Source organism: Protomyctophum parallelum (assembly GCF_964188405.1).
Source record: "Protomyctophum parallelum genome assembly, chromosome: 1".
NCBI classification, from domain to species: Eukaryota; Metazoa; Chordata; class Actinopteri; order Myctophiformes; family Myctophidae; genus Protomyctophum; species Protomyctophum parallelum.
This window is the reverse complement of record NC_139697.1, coordinates 105,022,309-105,044,808: the sequence shown is the minus strand read 5'-3', so window position 1 is coordinate 105,044,808 and position 22,500 is coordinate 105,022,309. Positions and strand designations below refer to the sequence as shown.

The window sequence follows — 22,500 nt, the reverse complement described above, 5'->3', positions numbered from 1 at the left end:
TTTGAATAAATAACCGTTTGAAAGTGCTGCAATTCCTTGTTCCGCCTGTTGAGGACCACCGAGACTCCACATTTGGTGGAGAATGTGGGTATAGCAGGTCCTAACCACCGCCTAACATGGACCAAGCAGCAGCCTTAAACGCCCTGGTGAAGGGCAACACGGACCTCCAGATGTGCATGCGGGAGGTACTGCGCAGACTGGACAGAGACGCACCGGCCACCAGAGCACCAGCAGCGGTGCTCACCAAGCAAACACCCGACGACGACATCGAGGCTTTCCTAGAGGTATTCGAGCGCTCCGCCACCCGGGAGAGATGGCCACTGGCCGACTGGGGCGGCATCGTAGCCCCCTATCTGTGCGGACCGGCACAACGAGCATGCCGAGACCTCAACGCGAGAGACGCGCTCGACTACGGAAAGCTAAAAGCCGCCATCCTGTCCAGCCGGGGGTACAGCCTCCCCGCCAGAGCACACAGGTTCCACCAGTGGGAGTTCCACATGGCGCAGCCGGCGCGCACCCAGTTCACCGACCTGTGCAGACGCACACAGAACTGGCTCACCACAGGAGAAGATGTCCCCCTCCTCGACCGAATAGTGGTCGACCGCGGCATGAGAGCCTTGCCCCCCGACGCGAAGAAAATAGCAGTGCACGCCTGCCCCACAACCATTGAAGAGCTAGTCACCCTGGTAGAGAACTATCAGGTGGGCACCCAGATGCTGCAAACATCTAAAAGCTCCTCAGCCGAAGAAACCCCACCACTGGACGAGGACCCAGAGAGCGGATCCAGTGAGAGGACCCAGAGAGAGACCCCAGCGAGAGGACACAGTGAGAGAGGACCCAGTGAGGGAATGCATGAGGAAGAGGAAGAAGGTGAAGCTCCTCGCCTCGGCAAGGATCTTAGGGGGGGAGTGTGTGGGGTCTGGTGAGCGACCCCCGCGATGGTAAGTGCGTTGCCAGGGCAACCAGGCACGCTGTCAGACAGAAGACGCCTCGGGCCGTTAGGAACGCCCTCCTCCGCCAGATTGAGCTGATTGACGGACCGCACCCAAATCAGCTAGCGGCTACACCCGTCATATAAAAGCCAGAATCAGTCTGCGTCTGACAGCGGCTGGTTCACACACACACGCTCAAGGAGGCACGCACACCGTCGGGGGGTAAGCAGACACACGCACTTCCACCAAACACACACACTCATGTGTATAGCTCTGCGTGTCTTAACTGTCACTCCTCTCGTCACAGGTTTATATTGTATTCTCACCCCTCTCCAGGCTGTGAAGGAAAACGCCTGTGAAGCAAATAATACTGTATGGACTATAATCGGCCCGAGTGACCCATGTGGGGTTTCTCCTGTCTGTGAAGTTGATATAATTTACTACTCTTTGAATAAATAACCGTGTGAAAGTGCTGCAATTCCTTGTTCCGCCTGTTGAGGACCACCGAGACTCCACAATATATATATATATATATATATATATATATATATATAATTATGTACAATACAGGTTGCAAGCCCACTGGGCAAAGATAAGAAGCGGAGCAGAGACGTGCAGTTCCAGTTGAAATATATATTGTTTTATTGAATTATGTTTAATACAATATGCTACTTCAAAGTGACTTTATTATCAAAGGTCGATATCAAAAGGATCTAAAAAGGGATCACGAATTATGACAGTTAGGGGCCTATATGCTATACTATACCAGTAGCAGGGTTTAAATGTCCTGACACAGGAGAGAGGCAGGGAGTGAGGGGAGAGAAGGGAAATGTCTAACCGCCACCAAAGAGCCCACACACGGCAAGACACACTCTTCAATCACTGCAAGACAAGAGATACTGTTAAAGTGTTGTTTGGCGTTGCTTTTTGTCATGCCAGCTATTCTTAGGCCACTCATGGTCAGTTTATGCACACGGCCCAGGCTTCAGAATATCAGTGCGGCAAATCTACAGCGATACCCCAGGTTTGTTATACTTCCAAGTAATGGTTGATACTTAGAATGTTTATCTTGGAATGCCTGGTCCATGTACAGATCAATGTCTGGTCCATGTACAGATCAATGCCTGGTCCATGTACAGATCAATGCCTGGTCCATGTACAGATCAATGCCTGGTCCATGTACAGATCAATGCCTGGTCCATGTACAGATCAATGCCTGGTCCATGTACAGATCAATGCCTGGTCCATGTACAGATCAATGCCTGGTCCATGTACAGATCAATGTCTGGTCCATGTACAGATCAATGCCTGGACCATGTACAGATCAAAGACACAGCCCACCTCCAGAACCAGGACCTCCTTGTGACTGGTGGTGTCAACAAAGACAACATCAGGTGTATTCAGGATGTTACTTTCTACGACAGTAATATATGGCCCTAGGGAGTGAGTGTGTAAATATAGTGGCCCTCTCCATCGTCAAAGTTGCCCCATGAGTTCAAGTCTGTTGCTCTCCCCTTGTCCCCCATATATGGGGACTAGGTTGGTCTCCCCTTGTCCCCCATATATGGGGACTAGGTTGGTCTCCCCTTGTCCCCCATATATGGGGACTAGGTTGGTCTCCCCTTGTCCCCCATATATGGGGACTAGGTTGGTCTCCCCTTGTCCCCCATATATGGGGACTAGGTTGGTCTCCCCATGTCCCCCATATATGGGGACTAGGTTGGTCTCCCCTTGTCCCCCATATATGGGGACTAGGTTGGTCTCCCCTTGTCCCCCATATATGGGGACTAGGTTGGTCTCCCCTTGTCCCCCATATATGGGGACTAGGTTGCTCTCCCCTTGTCCCCCATATATGGGGACTAGGTTGGTGGAGGGTGTGTAGAGCCCAGGATCACATTAGATGATTGACACAGGGGTGAAAAATGGGTTACAAAATCGTGGGATAAAAAATATATATATAAAAAAAAAAAAAGTTGCCACCCCTGACTTAGACCTCCATTTATACTCTTCAACTTCAATATTTTATAGAAATATTGGGCCTTTTTATGTTACAAATTGTGTAGGCTATTTTGCCCCTGCCATAACTGTATAGGTGTATTACATCAAATATGTAGTATGTATTTTAGTTCTCAGGTGTATTAAATCAAATGTATTTTAGTTTTCAGGGGCCACTGTATATATGATTATAATCTTCAGCAGATGTAACTTGAGTCCATACATAATGGAGGTCTGGTTCCCCCTACTGGTGATTGTTTGTTATTGTAGTTGCAACGCCAGTTTTGTGGAGGGTTTATTATGGTGACATCATCTGCACAGTGACGTAGAGTTTGTGGGGGGAGGGCCAGCGCCCCCATGTTAGCAAAGACATCGCATGCACAGCTAAACCAATCTGGTAACACTCTTGAATGTTTATACATTGCTGCACTAGATGGCACATACTTTCGAACTGCATCAGACACTAGGTCAACAATCCGGTCGTGGCGAGCAATATACAAGTTTTTGTATGCACTACATCCATTTGTTATGTGTGCGATGGATTCTAGGTGTTGTTCAGAATCATGGTGGTTTATACAGAGTGGAGTGTGGGTGTCGGGATACCAGATTGACAGATTGTACTTGGTTGGTAATACTTGCAGTCTTGCTTTGATGGTGAATTTTAAAACATCCTCCCCAATAGCAGCATTTTTGTACATGGAATGTGAAACAGAGTGATCGGCTGAATCAACACAGGCCAACTTTCCCTGCAGTCGACGGCCACGCCAATGTTCTCTGGCTTCAGTCTGTTCTGTGCTGAGCAGAACCCTTCAGTCTGTTCTGTGCTAAGCAGAACCCTTCAGTCTGTTCTGTGCTAAGCAGAACCCTTCAGCCTGTTCTGTGCTAAGCAGAACCCTTCAGTCTGTTCTGTGCTAAACAGAACCCTTCAGTCTGTTCTGTGCTAAGCAGAACCCTTCAGTCTGTTCTGTGCTGAGCAGAACCCTTCAGCCTGTTCTGTGCTAAGCAGAACCCTTCAGTCTGTTCTGTGCTGAGCAGAACCCTTCAGTCTGTTCTGTGCTAAGCAGAACCCTTCAGCCTGTTCTGTGCTAAGCAGAACCCTTCAGTCTGTTCTGTGCTAAGCAGAACCCTTCAGTCTGTTCTGTGCTAAGCAGAACCCTTCAGTCTGTTCTGTGCTAAGCAGAACCCTTCAGCCTGTTCTGTGCTAAGCAGAACCCTTCAGTCTGTTCTGTGCTGAGCAGAACCCTTCAGTCTGTTCTGTGCTAAGCAGAACCCTTCAGCCTGTTCTGTGCTAAGCAGAACCCTTCAGTCTGTTCTGTGCTAAGCAGAACCCTTCAGCCTGTTCTGTGCTAAGCAGAACCCTTCAGTCTGTTCTGTGCTAAGCAGAACCCTTCAGTCTGTTCTGTGCTAAGCAGAACCCTTCAGCCTGTTCTGTGCTAAGCAGAACCCTTCAGTCTGTTCTGTGCTAAGCAGAACCCTTCAGTCTGTTCTGTGCTAAGCAGAACCCTTCAGTCTGTTCTGTGCTAAGCAGAACCCTTCAGTCTGTTCTGTGCTAAGCAGAACCCTTCAGCCTGTTCTGTGCTAAGCAGAACCCTTCAGTCTGTTCTGTGCTGAGCAGAACCCTTCAGTCTGTTCTGTGCTAAGCAGAACCCTTCAGTCTGTTCTGTGCTAAGCAGAACCCTTCAGTCTGTTCCGTGCTAAGCAGAACCCTTCAGTCTGTTCTGTGCTGAGCAGAACCCTTCTTGCCGTTTCTTCCTGTAGTCTAGTGTCTGCTCCCTGGTGGGTGAGGGTAGCCTTCAGCCCTTCACTACCACGCTGGAGTCTGTAATTAATCCATCAGAGATGGGCACATTTTCGTTGTTTTTTAATTAATTCACTATACATATGTTACGGACCACGGTCCTTTTGATTATTTGTTATTTGTTTAAGTATAATTATTATTTATGGTGACTATTAAATTAGGATAATAATTATAAGTTTGGGAAATGTATTGTGTTTTATGGCATGTGACAAGTTGTGTTTCTTCTGTTTGTGAATGAGGTGCTGAGAACATGAGACTGTTGGCTACAGTACTCAAGGGAATGCATACAGACATGGCTGTGAGTGACAGGTCTCTGATTGGACCTGCCCCTCGCTTACTTATTGGTTCTCCCCGACAACACCAGTTTCCTGTTGGCTGGGCACTCTTCCTGTTGCTCTATAAAAGCTCAGTTGAACTTGACTTCACCAGGGGACGACAGCATTCAGCAGCAGAGACTCCATCCCTCTAGTCCTCCACCCGTTTGCCTGCCTTATTGTTTAGTTTGTTCTTTTGTTAGTTGTCCTGTTCATTCTGCCATAAGTTGCCTTAGAGATGTTTCGTTTATATCATTGTTGTTCTTGTAAGTCTGTAAACTATTATTTATCCTTGTTAAATAAGAAGCCCGGTTCCTACTTTCTCCATGTAGGGGTGCCAGGTCTTTTCTTTTGTTAACTTATTGCAATTTTGGTTAGTTAGGGTAGTTCTGTTAGGGCCTTTAGGTAGGGGTAAACTTTTGATTTCTAGTTAGATTCGTTTTGTTAGAATAGCACTGCACTCTGAAGCCAAAAGGTGAGAGTTTTGAACCCTAAATGTACAAATTGTCTCTGCTGTTGACCAAAAAGGGCTACTACAAATAAATTGAAGTTCTTTTCAACCCTGTCTCCTCTCAAATTGTGTCATGTCCCTTCACCCTAGACGAAGGTCCATAACAACATACAAGGTATGTTGGTGTTCCTTCAAAGTGTTTGGTTATTTCTTATTGTGGAACAAACCTTTTAATGGTGTCTTGTTTGTCTTTGTGTCTCCACCAGTCATGGCTGAGACAATATGGCTACATGGCTCCCCTGGACAGCACGGACTCATCTAACCCGGATCTGTCTGAAGCCATCAGGGAGATGCAGAGGTCCTACAACCTGGAGGTCACTGGACTGTTGGACCAGCAAACCATCACGTATGTCTCCTACATCTACTCATGTAGCTCCTTGGTTTGGTCAACCATTCATTGAAACCTTCGCTAGAGAAATAAGCCACTCAGAGCCTCATGCTCTGAGACTCATACAGTATATTATTATAGAACATTAAGCCACAGAGCCTCATGCTCTGAGACTCATACAGTATATTAATATAGAACATTAAGCCACAGAGCCTCATGCTCTGAGACTCATACAGTATATTATTATAGACAGGGCTGCACACAACTTGTTTTGGTCTAGTACTCAGAGGAGCACCTGGAGGAGTTACTTGGTCTAGTACTCAGAGAAGCACCTGGAGGAGTTACTTGGTCTAGTACTCAGAGAAGCACCTGGAGGAGTTAGTTGGTCTAGTACTCAGAGGAGCACCTGGAGGAGTTAGTTGGTGCTCCTATAAAATGCGGCGACCCGTCTCGCCGGATGGATAAAAGAGGGATGAATAACTTATAGCAAAACGATATTTATTGGATAAGTGGGGACTGGGGAGTCAATGGAGAGTATTGCAACTCTAGATTCATCCCATTATTTAAAAGAAATCTAGAGTTGCAAATTGCAGCTATAGGTCCATGTTTATTCCAGCCCTATAGGCCTATGCAAATTCTAATACAAACTTCTTAACACATTGTGTGCTGGGCTATTCTGTCAGGCTGAGCTTGCTGGTGCTAGGGACTTTACATTGAAGGAAAAAAAGGATTTCGGGGCCCACAGCAAAATGTTCTCTTATAGCGAGAATCACACCGCATACATCAAAAGAAAGCCTAACTTGTCCACTTCAATTTTATTTTTTGATTTTACCATATTCCATTATATATTGACCTTTTTCTAACACCTGCTTTTGCCTGAACTCTGCTCGCTTGAACAAACAGCAGATATGGAAGGTTGAAGTTGACAGACATTGACAGACAGATATAAAAATGAACACAAATAATATCCTATACATATACTATACACCGAATGAAAGCCCTGAATGTCTACTTTTAGGAGGAAAACAGTACACATTGATCCCATGTACAGTTTGTCAGTAATTGGCTATTGAATGCAGCTTGCGCCCACCATAGAGAACTTTAGAGAAGGCATGGACTTGAACAACTATTATTCACAATGTACATGTACATGCTATATACCGTATGAAACAGAAGACTCTCTGCTTTCATACAGTTGCACTGCTCACTTCACAGGGGTGTGATTTTTATTATTATTACAGTATTAGTTTTTACTCCATCTTTAAGCAGCCCGCCCAATTGGTCAGTTGACTGCCACATCAGCGAATGACATGTGGGTCTTACACACACTGAATACACCCACATAGTAATGCAGCATATTAACCCCTTGAGTATAGTATGCGCCCTTGAGAACGACATGAAACCCCCCTCGAGTATATCGAGGGGGGTGAACTAACTCTGCAAGCTATACGCATAATTTAATCAGGGGCTTGAAGGAGTTATTGCTGTTGGGTGTGAGAGGCATGTCAATTTGTACGTCATCAGCGTAACAGTGGAAGGATATATCGTGTTTGGAGAGGATGGGTCCGAGGGGGAGCATATATAGCAGGAATAGTAGAGGGGCCAAAATAGAGCCCTGGAGTGTCTGTCTGTCCAAGCACGAAAATAGCATTTGTTCACAACCAAGTGTCACTTTTGAACAGCCTAACACACAGACAGAGACACACACAGGCCAAGGAGGAGGGCTAGTACAGCACAAGTACAGTACAGTACAGCACAGTACAGTACAGTACAGTACAGTACAGTACAGTACAGTACAGTACAGTACAGTACAGTACAGTACAGTACAGTACCTCTCAATTCAGACGGGTCTGATTAAAGAAGTCTGACATGGAGAGGTAAATTGTAGGCTACTGGACATTATATTCTGGTATTTTCAGCTCTAATGTCTCCTTGTCCCCCCCGTCCGTCAGAGCCATGAAGAGACCCCGCTGTGGCATTCCTGACAAGACCAACGTGGGGTGGAGCAGCTACAAAGCTGTTGGAGCCAAGTGGGACAAATATAACCTCACTTACAGGTACACAGAACAGTCTGTTACAGTTCTGCATTTTGATTGGTCTTCAGGTATTTGTATTGATGTGCCAATAATCTATTCATCATCATGACACCTTATTATCTACCACAAAACTGGACACATTGGAGACTTTCCTAATATTGAGCGAGACTTGATGAACGTCAGGCCAAACCGGACAAACCCAAACCGTGTTTTGTCTTCCTGTGGGATTACTGTGGGGTTAGTTAGGGAATGTAATACTCCACGTGGACAGCTTTGCTTAGTTTGTCTCTCTTTGCCTCTTCCTCTTCCTCTAGTATTGAGAACTATCCACCTAGAATCCCACATCAGGACATATTAAAGGCCATCCGTAGAGCCTTCAAAGTCTGGAAGGATGTCAGTCCGTTCGCCTTTGAGTATATTCCCTACAAGCTGATCTATGCCAGCCACAAAGATGACGCCGACATCCTGTTCTCCTTCTACGCGGGTCCTCACACAGACCATGACTTTATATCATCGGATCTGGCACATGCCTCCACCCCCAAGCCTGGGAGGACAGTTTTCGTGCACTTCAACTTAGACAAGCAATGGAGCGTCACCAACCAGAATGTGCCAGGTAAGAGATGGTGTCACTTGGACACAAAGTGAGTTTTGCGCTATAGAGACAACCGGAATTAGTTGAAGGGGCTTTTGTTCATTTGTTACAATTAACAGGAATTAAATGAAGTGAGATTTAACATCAATGAGTGCTTAGTTGTTTTAAAGATGTTTTTAGTTCAGCTGTAATGCTACAGAACAGTGCATGGTGCACAACTTACATCTCATTCATTGCATTCCTTTTGTATGGATGCAAACAAATAAAAAACACATCATTACTTTGAAAAATAAGAATGAAAATCAGATCAACAACAAGATGACTACTCTGCAGTATTCTTCCTGGTTTATAATATTGCGGAAATTTGCACTAATTTATCTTCTGTTCTGCAGTCCGTCTGTCCGTCTCCCGCCCCTCAAATAATAATACAAAACATATAGGAGGAGGTGGTGCCCCCAGACGCAAAAACAAATGTTATTTAACTGAAGGAGTTCTTCTTCCATCCATCCAGATTCCTACAATGTGTTTCTGATAGCGGTCCATGAGCTGGGCCACACCCTGGGTTTGGATCACTCTGACGACACATCGTCCATCATGCACAGAGACTACAAATGGAGGGAGACTGATGACTTCCAGCTGTCAGCAGATGACCGCCAGGGGATTCAACACATCTACGGATGTGAGTGGAAATGGTTAAACAACAACTTGATATATAATAATACTTCATTGCAGTTGAATCCAGATCAACTTGGATTGTAGCTTTGCAGCTGCAGTTGAATCCAGATCAACTTGGATTGTAGCTTTGCAGCTGCAGTTGAATCCAGATCAACTTGCCAATCCTATTATTACTTTACGCAGAGCGCGCAAGTAATAATTTCGCCCGGTCTTCGTTCACCGTGACAAACAACCCGCCATTTGATGTGTATGCAAAAAAACCCCAGCAAATCTGTGCCTGGTTTGCTGGGTCCAGATCACATAAATGACCATATGTCTTACGTCATCATTTAGAGCTAGTCATACGTATACTATATACATAATCAGTAAAATAAAATAGCAAATTGTGCCTGATCTGCTGGGACCAGAGTACGTGGTGTGTATATGTATGACTAGCTCCCAATGATGACCTAAGAAATATGGTCATTTATGTAATCTGGTCCCAGCAAACCAGGCACAAATCTGCTGTTTTATTTGCATACGCATCAAATGGCGGGTTGGCTGTCACAGTTTTTGACGCAAAGTAACCACAGTATACCGCTAATCAACTTACAACTGCATACTCTATATAGTATATATGTATGTCTTACGCCATCATTTAGAGCTAGTCATACGTATACTATATACCTGTACATAATCAGTAAAATAAAATAGCAAATTGTGCCTGATCTGCTGGGACCAGAGTATGTGGTGTGTATATGTATGACTAGCTCCCAATGATGACGTAAGAAATATGGTCATTTATGTAATCTGGTCCCAGCAAACCAGGCACAAATCTGCTGTTTTATTTGCATACGCATCAAGTGGCGGGTTGGCTGGCACGGTTTTTGGCGCAAAGTAACCACAGTATACCGCTAATCAACTTACAGGTATTATTACAGAAATTGAAGTTAGAGACACATATTACTCTGATCATGATTAATATCACTATAGTCCAAGATGAAATACATTTAAAACAATTGATAATTTACAATAAATAATAAAATAATTATACTGCATAACATATTTTAATTCAGTTTATATACCTTTTTTTTCATCACATATCAATGATTTATTTTTCTTTGAAAAACTAAAAAGGGATCTAGAATATTTCTAAATTGATAAAAGTGTATTTCTTATATAGATAGAAACTTGAACCATACTTAATAATACTAGGTGTTTACATGCATAAAGTAGATAGGTAGCAAATAGTTACACCTAATAATTAGACATTTCAAACGTTCCTTCACAGAGATACTGAGATTCCACAGTTTACAGCGGTCGAAAATACTTGCGCGCTCTGCTTGCGCACTAGTTGGCCATTTATGGCCTACTAGTGTGCAACAAGCAAGTATGCACTCGACAGAGTGCAGTTCTAGTTTTATTTATTTTCTATATTCTAATTATGTCATGCCATGTATGACGCTTGGGTGTTTTTAGTTGGTTAATCATTTTGTAGTGGAGTGGGATGTATCGCGAGAGTTGATGGGTGAGACCGGAAGCAGGAGGGAGAGAGGAAGACCGGTAGAAAAGCCGGGAGCTGTAAGATTGACTAAACCAACCTGTTCATTAATAAAGTAACCATCTGCATAACAACTGCATCTTCTTGACCGACACTACATTGGCGACGAGGATAAAAAGGAATTATGGCGTCCGCTTATGTTCAGCTATCGCCGCCACCTCCGTTGAACTTGGAAGCATCGGATCTGTACACGGAATACAAGTTATGGAAGGACTCGTACACTATCTTTGAAATAGCCAGCGGCTGCGGCAATGATGGAGCAGACAATGCCGTCAGGAGAGCTACGCTACTGCATTGCATTGGAGCACCGACTCAGAGGATCTTTGCCAACCTCCCGGAACCCAAAGGTACATATGCTGAAGCAGTTGCTGCTCTTGACAGATATTTCACGCCACGGCGGAACGTGGTGTTGGAACGACACAAGTTTAGGCAGCGAGCACAAGGCACGGAGGAGCCTGTTGATGCCTTTGTTAACTCATTGAGGGAATTGGCGAAGTCGTGTGAGTTTGGAGCACTGGAAAATGACATGCTGAGGGATCAAATCGTGGAAAAGTGTGCAATGAAGAGGCTGAGGGACAAATTATTGCAGGAGGAAGATTTAACTATGGACAGAGCTCTTAATGTTGCTAGACTGTTTGAAGCAGCACATGCAGAGTCCAGAGTGTTCGCTGAAGACAGTGGGAGTGGCAGAGCTCGCGACGCTGTTAATTTCACCAGGAACGCACGTCACACTGCTCCCGCCCGCACAGAGAGACCAAGAAACAGAGGCACGGATGAAGAACAGGGCAACAGCGACACCGTGTGTTTCAGGTGTGGCTTAACAACTCACACAGCAGATGATTGTGGAGCGAAAACGGCGAAATGCATGTACTGCAAGAAAATCGGACATTATGCTCGTGTTTGTAGAAAGAAAATGAGCGCACAAAAAGAACAAAACCATGACAGGAAATATAAACCAGTGAGAGCAGTGGAGGACCCCTCAGACTCAGATTCAGATGAGTTTGTGCATGCAATAGATCCACAAGGAAAAGAAACCATAAGAATTAATGGGCAAAAGATAAAAATGGTCATAGATACAGGTAGTGGGAAAAATCTCATGGGGAATGCCTGTATAATACAGTATTTTTGTCAAAAGTGGAATTGAAACAGACCATGAAGAGGTTCTATCCATATGGCCAGAAGACCCCATTAAATTGTTTGGGTTACTTTAAAGCACAACTGGTATGGCAAGACAGTGTCATTACAGACAAGATTTATGTAATTGAAGGAAATGTGGAAACACTGATGGGCAGAAAATCCTGCTTTGCATTAAACATATTGACACCTGGGGGACAGGTGAATGTAAATGCAGTGGAGACAATTGGCACAGGAGTACAAGTCACTCTTTAAAGGGCTGGGACAGATTACTGGCTACAGTCACAGAGTAACTGTTGATGAGAAAGTCCCACCTGTAGCACAGGGTTTGAGGAGAGTCCCGTACCCAATGATAGAAGCTGTGAACCAGGAACTAGACAAAATGCTGGAGGACGGTATCATAGAAGAGGTGAATGAAGGGTCTGAGTGGATTTCTAACATTTTAATTGTACCAAAGAAAGACACAAAAGAAGTGAGACTATGTGTAGATCTCAGAGAAGTAAATAAAGCTGTAATTCGAGAGAGACACCCAGTGCCAACTGTAGACAGTATACTGCAAGCAGTGCAGGGAGCAAAAATATTTGCTAAACTGGATGCTAGAAAAGGATTCTGGCAAGTGGAATTGGCACCAGAGTCAAGACACTTGACTACTTTCATAACCCACAGAGGGTGCTACCGTTTCAGGAAGGTTCCCTTTGGGCTGTCAAGTGCACCTGAAGCCTACCAGAAGGCTATGGACTCAATGCTGACAGGATTGCCAGGTGTTGTGTGCTACATGGATGATGTGACAATACATGCTGAAAACGGAAAAGAACTGGAACAGAGACTGAGGCAAGTGCTACAGAGATGCAAAGACAGGGGTCTCACCCTCAATAGAGAGAAATGTGTTTTTGGATTACGCCAGATTGAGATGCTGGGACATGTGATCTCAGCAGAAGGCATAAAACCAGACCCCCAGAAAATAGAGGCTGTCTGTAATGCACCGAGACCTGAAAATGTGCAGCTGTTGCGCTCGTTCTTAGGCACATGTGGGTTTCTGATGAAATTTATTCCAGACTATGCCAATATATCAGAACCACTCAGGAGACTGACACGGAAGAGTCAAGAGTGGGAGTGGACATCAGAAACTGAGAAGTCATTCAAAGACATGAAAAGAGCACTGGTGAGTGAACCCTGCCTAGCATACTACAAGATCAATGCACCCACTGTGGTCATAAGTGATGCGAGCCCGGTGGGACTGGGCGCAGTCCTGCTGCAAGAGCAGGAAGACGGACAGAATAAACCGATCGCTTATGCAAGCCGCTCACTTACTCCTACGGAGAGACGCTATTCCCAGATAGAGCGAGAGGCTCTAGGATGTGTATGGGCTGTCGAACGCTTTAGAACATATCTGTGGGGAGGCATGTTTACACTTCAGACTGATCACAAGCCTCTTATTTACATGTTCAACCCTGAGAAGGCTACACTGTTGCCACCCAGGATTCAGAGACTGGGATTGAGATTACAGCCATATGACTACAAGATTGAACACATTGTTGGAAAGTCTAACGTGGCAGACTCACTGTCAAGACTACCCTTACCAGACACAGAGGAAAACGGATACGTTGAACCATATGTAGGAAAAGTGCTTTCAGTGACCATGCACGGCTTACAAGCAATGACACTTGAGGACATTAAACACTCCACGACAGAGGATGAAACGCTAAAGCAGCTCATGGCAATAGTGGAGGTGGGAAAATGGCCAGACCCGATTCCACTGGAACTGCAGCCTTATGACCGATGCTCGAGTGAGTTGTCTACATATGACGGACTGATACTGAGGGGGCACAGGATTGTGTTACCAAAACAGAAAGTGAAACAGGCACTGAAAATTGCACACGAAACTCACCAGGGTGTGGTCCGCACCAAGCAGTATCTGAGGAGCAAATTCTACTGGCCTAATATGGACCTAGATGTCGAGAGACTGGTCCGAAACTGCTCTGCTTGTGTGCTGAATCAACCGCTGCATGATGATCAACCCCTTCAACCACTCGAACTGCCCCCCAGACCCTGGACTAAGTTGGGCATCGACATAGTGGGCCCTATAGAGAACAGCCACATATTGACTCTGACAGATTACTACACTTCATTCCCAGAAGCAGTTGTCATAAATGACACATCCTCAGCCACAGTCATTAAGGAGCTGACGCATATATTTGCACGTTTTGGATACCCCCTGGAGACCGTCACTGATAATGCCAAGACGTTTGTGGGAAACCTGTTTGAATCTTTCCTTGCTACATGCGGGATCAAGCACATACGTGCATCACCGTACTATCCAAGATCAAATGGGAAAATTGAACGGTTCCACAGATATCTTAAAAAGGCCTTCAGAGCAGCTGAAAGTGAAGGAAAGAAATGGAGGGAGGAACTCCCAAATATCCTTTTAGCATATCGTTCGACGCCCCACAGGGCATCGGGGGAAACACCAGCCATGCTCATGTTTGGACGTGACATTCGCACCAAGCTACCCAACCTGGTGGATGAAGAGGAAAGGTCAAAGGACATTCAAAAACATCACAGAGAATACACAGACAAAATGAAGGACTACGCTGACAGAACAAATAGAGCGAAGGAACACAATTTCAAAGTTGGAGACCTGGTCCATGTCGCCAGTAGAGACAATGGAAAACTGGACACTAGATTCAGAGACGCTCGCTATGTGCTCCTGAGAAACACCTCTGACAATTCATTTGAACTGATAAACACACAGGATGGCTCTAGGGTTACAAGGAATGTTAAACATCTGCGCCATGCTCCTGTGGAAATGGACTTTGATTTTGCTATGCCAGCAGAAGCACAGGCAGGCATTGGAGTACCAGCGGAAAGTTATGAGGAAACCGGAGGTTTGGACATGCAGGACATACCGAACGCTGCAGAGTGTTCACCTAAAGTGATATCAGGCTCAGGCAATGACAGAGTTACTAGGGGGGGCCGAGTTATCAGGAAGCCGACCCGATACAGAGACACTTAAGATAAGGGAACAAAGACACTGAATGCATATTGAGAACTTTGAAAAAAAAAAAAGAAAAAGAGAAAGAAATGGGACTTGTTGACTGTTCAGATTTTGCACTGTTTAATGTGTTTGAAATGGTACATTGTTGTTGTTGTTTGTAAAGACTAAGTCTTTTGGTTGGGTTCTGTAAAGTGTGGGTAACTTTAATTCTGACAAAGAGAGGGATGTAGTGGAGTGGGATGTATCGCGAGAGTTGATGGGTGAGACCGGAAGCAGGAGGGAGAGAGGAAGACCGGTAGAAAAGCCGGGAGCTGTAAGATTGACTAAACCAACCTGTTCATTAATAAAGTAACCATCTGCATAACAACTGCATCTTCTTGACCGACACTACACATTTGATCATGTCAGTTCATTGTTTATGTAAAATGAAAGTAAAAGTGTCCTGCAAGTCCATTTGGGCTTTGCTTCCTTGGACGCATGGCACTAAAATAAAGATCAATCAATCAATCAATCAATCAATCAATCAATCAATCGGTAGCTTGAAGCTTTGTAACTGCCAGCGTGAACGCAACATTAAGGTTATAATGGGCACTGATGACACAGGAGAGAACACGCCCCCAACTGATGACATGGAGGAGAGAACACGCCCCCAACTGATGACACAGGAGAGAACACGCCCCCAACTGATGACATGGAGGAGAGAACACGCCCCCAACTGATGACATGGAGGAGAGAACACGCCCCCAACTGATGACATGGAGGAGAGAACACGCCCCCAACTGATGACATGGAGGAGAGAACACGCCCCCAACTGATGACATGGAGGAGAGAACACGCCCCCAACTGATGACATGGAGAGAACACGCCCCCAACTGATGACATGGAGAGAACACGCCCCCAACTGATGACATGGAGAGAACACGCCCCCAACTGATGACATGGAGGAGAGAACACGCCCCCAAACCACACTAATTAGTCAAGCAGATTAAGTCAATATTTCAGAAGAATTGGCATTAATAATGCCTAGGTCCAACTTTACATCACATCCAATGAAAGGTTAATAGGTTAAAGGTTAAAGGTTAAAGGTTAATAATGCCTAGGTCCAACTTTACATCACATCAAATGAAAGGTTTTTCAGTGGAGAGCTTGAATGTCTGAACAGAGTTTAATGATGTATTTTATGACAAATTCAATGGTGCCAATAGAAATTCAATATGGCTTCTAGTTTTCAAGATGGCATCCATTTTCAACAAACATTATGCTGCTGCAAAACCCCAGGCTGCGAGACTCAGCCTGGGGTTCAGTGTCGCTAAGTAGAGATGTTTTCTAACTCACTCTTATATCAGTCACAGCTGTGTTTAGTATCACCTTCTGGTCTCTGTTTGCAGATAATTCAGTCACAAACAACCTGACCCTGGATGATGTTTCATTCCTGCCTCTCATACTCCAAGAACGGATGATTAAAGATGTAGCTGCTTACACATTTATTCAAGTTTCATGTAGAACGTAGCATGTTACGATCTGTCAGCTCCACTGCACTGGTGGTGACTCACACTGAAATCGGTCCGTGTAGAAACAAGGTAACAAAACCCAACAATCCTATTGTTACAGATGTCCAGAAGCCCAACTGCGACGCCCTGACCCAGGAGAATGCCCAGCTGGTTACTCAATTAAAACATGACAAACTCAGCATGAATGCAGAGGTTACTCAATTGAAGCTCAGCATGAATGCAGAGGTTACTCAATTAAAACATGACAAACTCAGCATGAATGCAGAGGTTACTCAATTAAAACATGACAAACTCAGCATGAATGCAGAGGTTACTCAATTAAAACATGACAAACTCAGCATGAATGCAGAGGTTACTCAATTAAAACATGACAAGCTCAGCATGAATGCAGAGGTTACTCAATTAAAACATGACAAGCACAACCTGATGCAGGAGAACACCCGCCTGACAGCTCAAAATGACATCCTGACGGCTCAAATTGTCATCCTGACGAGGAAGAAGAGGAAGAAGACGCCGACACCACCACCACCCCCGACACCACCACCACCACCAGGTGAGAGATGTTGCAAAACATCTAGAATAAATATTGAATATTGTGTATTATTACTATTTCTATTTTATCTTTTATCAGGGATTTAGAGGTAGAAAATCTGACTAAGATCATCACTGCTGGACTATGACAACTATCATAGAACAATAATTTAAAATAAATTATAATTATTATTATCCTATAAAACCCAAACCAATCCCACAGCCATCCTATAGATCCACCTGGATCCATAATAGTTCAAATACACTTATAATAATAATAACTATTATAACTAATAACACTTCATAACCATTATTTAGACACTAGAGTTTACTACAGCGCTGCCCTACTTGGAACGATGCAAGTTGTAAAGGCATGCCCCACCCAGTTATTACTTGGAACGATGCAAGTTGTAAAGGCATGCCCCACCCAGTTATTACTTGGAACGATGCAAGTTGTAAAGGCATGTCCCACCCAGTTATTACTTGGAACGATGCAAGTTGTAAAGGCATGCCCCACCCAGTTATTACTTGGAACGATGCAAGTTGGAATTGGCTGATAATGTAACTATGTATGTTTATGTAAATCGGTGGTTCACCGATAAATGTAGATGACGTAACCAATTTGAGGTTCAAAGTTATATATAGGAAACTTCAAATATTTAGAACCCAACAGGATTTATATATGTATAAGTCTGTCTGTTTCCATTTGCCCATTTGCCAAAGGAGCTTGTAAAAAAGTTGGGCACCTCTATATCTCCATATATGGAGATATCTCCATATATGGAGATATAACGCGTGTCCGAGTTCAAGTCGGTGTGGCGAATGGTTCCCGAGTTACATGGATTACAGTCGTATGTACGCACACACAGAGATAGATTATTATTACTTAGTTATTTACTTTACTTCTGTGTGGGAAGTGAACGTGATATTGTTTATTTATGTTGTTGGTGTCTTATAATCCCGTAAGGGATGGGTCTTAACGACAAGACACGAAAATGTATTAATTAATTCAGTTCAGTTCAGTTCATTCGTTCGTTCGTTCGTTCGTTCGTTCGTTCATACTTTATAAACATGCGTACATTCAGTGGTGGAAGAAATACTGTACTGTTTTACTAAACCCATTTAGGACTGAGACCAGATTCTAATGTCTTCTAAATCAGAACAGTTTTCTGAAAAACCTGTTTCTATATCACTGGTTCTCAAAGTGTTTCATGTCAAGGACCCCCAGAAATGATATATAATTGGCCGCCGACCCCCGTCTGAAAATATGTAGTTCCAGGGACCCCCCAGGGACCCCCCAGGGACCCCCCAGAAACAAAGATATGAGTTAAAAACGTTCGCTCTGAAAGAATATATAGGCCTATTCAATGATTTGCGCTCATAGCGCGCCACTCGGTGCCGCGTTATGAGCTTGTAGATCTGCTATTTTTCAATAGCTAAAGTATAACATAATGCTTAAAACACCAAAAAGGGTTCCTGTCCTGAATGGGTTAAGTAAGAGTAGCAATACCACAATATAAAAAAGTTAAATTAAAACGTATTCAAAATGTCACTTGCACCAAAATACCAAAGTAAAAGTACTCAAACTTTCAAAGCATGTCAAACGTTTCAAAATAAATTAAGATCTACAAGCTCTTCATGCTGGCTTGTAGATCTGATATATTCAAATAACATAATTTTAAAATAGGGCTTAATTGTTTAATACAAGTTTTGTATTAAGAGACAGAAGTAGCAAATATACATTATTGTACTTTGAGTAAACTGTAAACATGTGTTGTAGAAGACACCATTGATGTAATAAAGTCATAATTTTCCACTACATCTCTGAATACTATTATTATTACAGCTATGTGTTAGAATTGATTATCAGTACAGTGAAAATCCATCAGTAAATCTCCTGTTTGATGTTTTTAGTCAAGTCGTGTCCCGGTGGATGGACGACGTTTGGAGACGGATGTTACTACAGAACTACTGAAGATAAATCATGGCAGGGAGCTAGAGATTACTGTCAGAGGCAAGGAGCTGATCTGGTGGTCATTAACAGTCCAGCAGAACAGGTTAGTGTGTGTGTGTGTGTGTGTGTGTGTGTGTGTGTGTGTGTGTGTGTGTGTGTGTGTGTGTGTGTGTGTGTGTGTGTGTGTGTGTGTGTGTGTGTGTGTGTGTGTGTGTGTGTGTGTGTGTGTGTGTGTGTGTGTGTGTGTAGGGATAAATGCAAAAATGTAATGTTTATTAAATAGAATCGTTGATGTTAAAGTAAATAAAGCAAGTTTCCAACAAAAACCTGGCAGGGAAACTAAAACTGCCACCACAAACTGAGAACTGAATCAAACAAACAATATGCTCTGTGTGGCCCAGGTGGAAGAGAAAGAACCACAGGCAAGGTGGCTCTTTTATAGTGATTGGAGGCACTGGCCAGCTGCCTCCAATCCTTGCTTGCCACAACTCTCCAACCAGGTCCCATCACACTGAAAGACAGACTAGTATTAGTAAAGCACACACATAAACCATGACATAGGCCCTGGGACCGTCACAGTGTGTGTGTGTGTGTGTGTGTGTGTGTGTGTGTGTGTGTGTGTGTGTGTGCCTACTTCCACTCCACCACATCTCAGAGGCAACAGTTTTACTTTTACTCCACTACAATTATTTCTGAACTGTAGTTACTTTGTATGTTTTGATTATTATTACAAACATACAATTTACAATTTAGGCATTTATCAGACACTCTTACGCCACAGTGATTTACAGTAAGCAAGAACAACACATGGTATTACATCAGAGACATAAAAATTGTCATCATGAATCATATGTAAACTACAAACCTAACGTCTGTCTAACAGTAGAATATATAATGAAACTATGTGTATACACTATAGAGTGATATGTCTACATAAAATGCTATTTAAGTTACATAAGTTGAGCCTTTGTAAGGTCGTCAAGGTTAATGTAATGTTAATGTAGCGCCACCATGAGGCTGATTTGAAAACTGTCAAGTTTCCAAAGCCTAGTGGGGATATGCATGCACAGTTTCACCACAATCGGACGCTGCGTTGAGTAGTTGTGGCGATTTGTACAAAACGGGTACAAAGCAGGCTACTCCTGAAAAGTTTAGAAGCCAATTGTAGCCAATGAGGGTGGATTATGAGAAATCAAACAAACCTGTCTTGATCACATGACTATGGAGAGCATGTGTACCGATTTGCGTGAAATTTGGATAACATCTGAAGGAGTAATATTAGAAAATGTGTTTTACATATGTCGGCCTCCTGGTGGCGCTATAAAGAGCAGATGTGAATAATTCCAGGCAAAGGTTTTTCCTTGGCCTCTAGAGAGTTGGCATACAAAGTTATCCACATATCCGTGCAGTTAGAGGTAAAACTCTTTTCGGCCAGTTATAGCGCCACCATGAGGCTGAGTTGAAAATGTTCATGTGGCATTTATTCCTCTGCCTAGTGGGAATGTGCGTGCACAATTTCACGTAAATCACACGATGTGTTCATGATTTGCAGCATTTTGTTTGAAACTGAGCACTCCTGCGAACTTTGGAAGCCAATCTTAGCCAATCAGGATGGAGTCTGAAAAATCTGAAAGACCCGTTTCGTTGAATGGCTCTAGAGAGACTGTGTACCAATTTGCGTGATGTTTGGACAAAATCTGTAGGTGTACTGTCCAAAAACTTGTTTTGCACAAAGCGGCCTCCTGGTGGCGCTATAACAGGCCGTTCTGGAAATTTTGGAGCAGAGGTTCATCGTTAGCATCCAGGGAGTGTGTGTGCAAAATTTGGCATCGACCGGGTTAACGGTGGCCGAGATTAGCTGTTCACAGACGGAAGGACGGACGGACGGACGGACACACGGACGGACGGAGTGCAAAACATACTCTCTCCCCATGCCTTCGGCCTGGTGGAGACAATAAAACATACTCTCTCCCCATGCCTTCGGCCTGGTGGAGACAATAAAACATACTCTCTCCCCATGTCTGCGGCCTGGTGGAGACAATAAAACATACTCTCTCCCCATGCCTTCGGCCTGGTGGAGACAACTAAACATACTCTCTCCCCATGCCTTCGGCCTGGTGGAGACAATAAAACATACTCTCTCCCTTTGCCTTCGGCCTGGTGGAGACAATAAAACATACTCTCTCCCCATGCCTTCGGCCTGGTGGAGACAATAAAACATACTCTCTCCCCATGCCTTCGGCCTGGCGGAGACAATAAAACATACTCTCTCCCCATGCCTTCGGCCTGGTGGAGACAATAAAACATACTCTTTCCCCATGCCTTCGGCCTGGTGGAGACAATAAAACATACTCTCTCCCCATGCCTTCGGCCTGGTGGAGACAATAGAACATACTCTCTCCCCATGCCTTCGGCCTGGTGGAGACGATAAAACATACTCTCTCCCCGTGCCTTCAGCCTGGTGGAGACAATAAAACATACTCTCTCCCCGTGCCTTCGGCCTGGTGGAGACAATAAAACATACTCTCTCCCCATGCCTTCGGCCTGGTGGAGACAATAAAACATACTCTCTCCCCATGCCTTCGGCCTGGTGGAGACAATAAAACATACTCTCTCCCCATGCCTTCGGCCTGGTGGAGACAATAAAACATACTCTCTCCCCATGCCTTCGGCCTGGTGGAGACAATAAAACATACTCTCTCCCCGTGCCTTCGGCCTGGTGGAGACAATAAAATATACTCTCTCCCCGTGCCTTCGGCCTGGTGGAGACAATAAAACATACTCTTTCCCCATGCCTTCGGCCTGGTGGAGACAATAGAACATACTCTCTCCCCATGCCTTCGGCCTGGTGGAGACAATAGAACATACTCTCTCCCCGTGCCTTCGGCCTGGTGGAGACAATAAAACATACTCTCTCCCCGTGCCTTCAGCCTGGTGGAGACAATAAAACATACTCTCTCCCCGTGCCTTCGGCCTGGTGGAGACAATAAAACATACTCTCTCCCCGTGCCTTCGGCCTGGTGGAGACAATAAAACATACTCTCTCCCCATGCCTTCAGCCTGGTGGAGACAATAAAACATACTCTCTCCCCATGCCTTCGGCCTGGTGGAGACAATAAAACATACTCTCTCCCCATGCCTTCGGCCTGGTGGAGACAATAAAACATACTCTCTCCCCGTGCCTTCGGCCTGGTGGAGACAATAAAACATACTCTCTCCCCATGCCTTCGGCCTGGTGGAGACAATAAAACATACTCTCTCCCCGTGCCTTCGGCCTGGGGGAGACAATAAAACATACTCTCTCCCCATGCCTTCGGCCTGGTGGAGACAATAAAACATACTCTCTCCCCATGCCTTCGGCCTGGTGGAGACAATAAAACATACTCTCTCCCCGTGCCTTCGGCCTGGTGGAGACAATAAAACATACTCTCTCCCCATGCCTTCAGCCTGGTGGAGACAATAAAACATACTCTCTCCCCGTGCCTTCGGCCTGGTGGAGACAATAAAACATACTCTCTCCCCATGCCTTCGGCCTGGTGGAGACAATAAAACATACTCTCTCCCCATGCCTTTGGCCTGGTGGAGACAATAAAACATACTCTCTCCCCATGCCTTCGGCCTGGTGGAGACAATAAAACATACTCTCTCCCCATG

At 44.5% G+C, this 22,500-nt stretch overlaps 2 protein-coding genes across 7 annotated transcripts in view; one reads left to right on the top strand and one right to left on the bottom strand.

Annotated features, from left to right (window-relative positions):
- Positions 1-22,500, bottom strand: part of LOC310872632 (uncharacterized protein) — a 174,042-nt gene that overhangs the window by 83,390 nt on the left and 68,152 nt on the right. The window lies entirely within an intron of this gene.
- LOC310872660 (matrix metalloproteinase-14-like) overlaps positions 5,761-22,500 on the top strand; it is a 20,411-nt gene continuing 3,671 nt past the window's right edge. The window contains exons 1-7 of one of the 3 annotated variants that reach the window (XM_083784705.1): positions 5,761-5,896; positions 7,831-7,935; positions 8,229-8,527; positions 9,018-9,185; positions 16,462-16,511; positions 16,713-16,914; positions 18,807-18,949. In XM_083784705.1, the coding sequence (XP_083640831.1) occupies positions 5,781-5,896; positions 7,831-7,935; positions 8,229-8,527; positions 9,018-9,185; positions 16,462-16,511; positions 16,713-16,914; positions 18,807-18,949 (1,083 nt within the window). In that variant the 5' untranslated portion in view covers positions 5,761-5,780. Of the gene's footprint in view, positions 5,897-7,830; positions 7,936-8,228; positions 8,528-9,017; positions 9,186-16,461; positions 16,915-18,806; positions 18,950-22,500 lie in introns of all 3 variants that reach the window. The other 2 variants (XM_083784704.1, XM_083784703.1) reach the window with 2 other exon arrangements.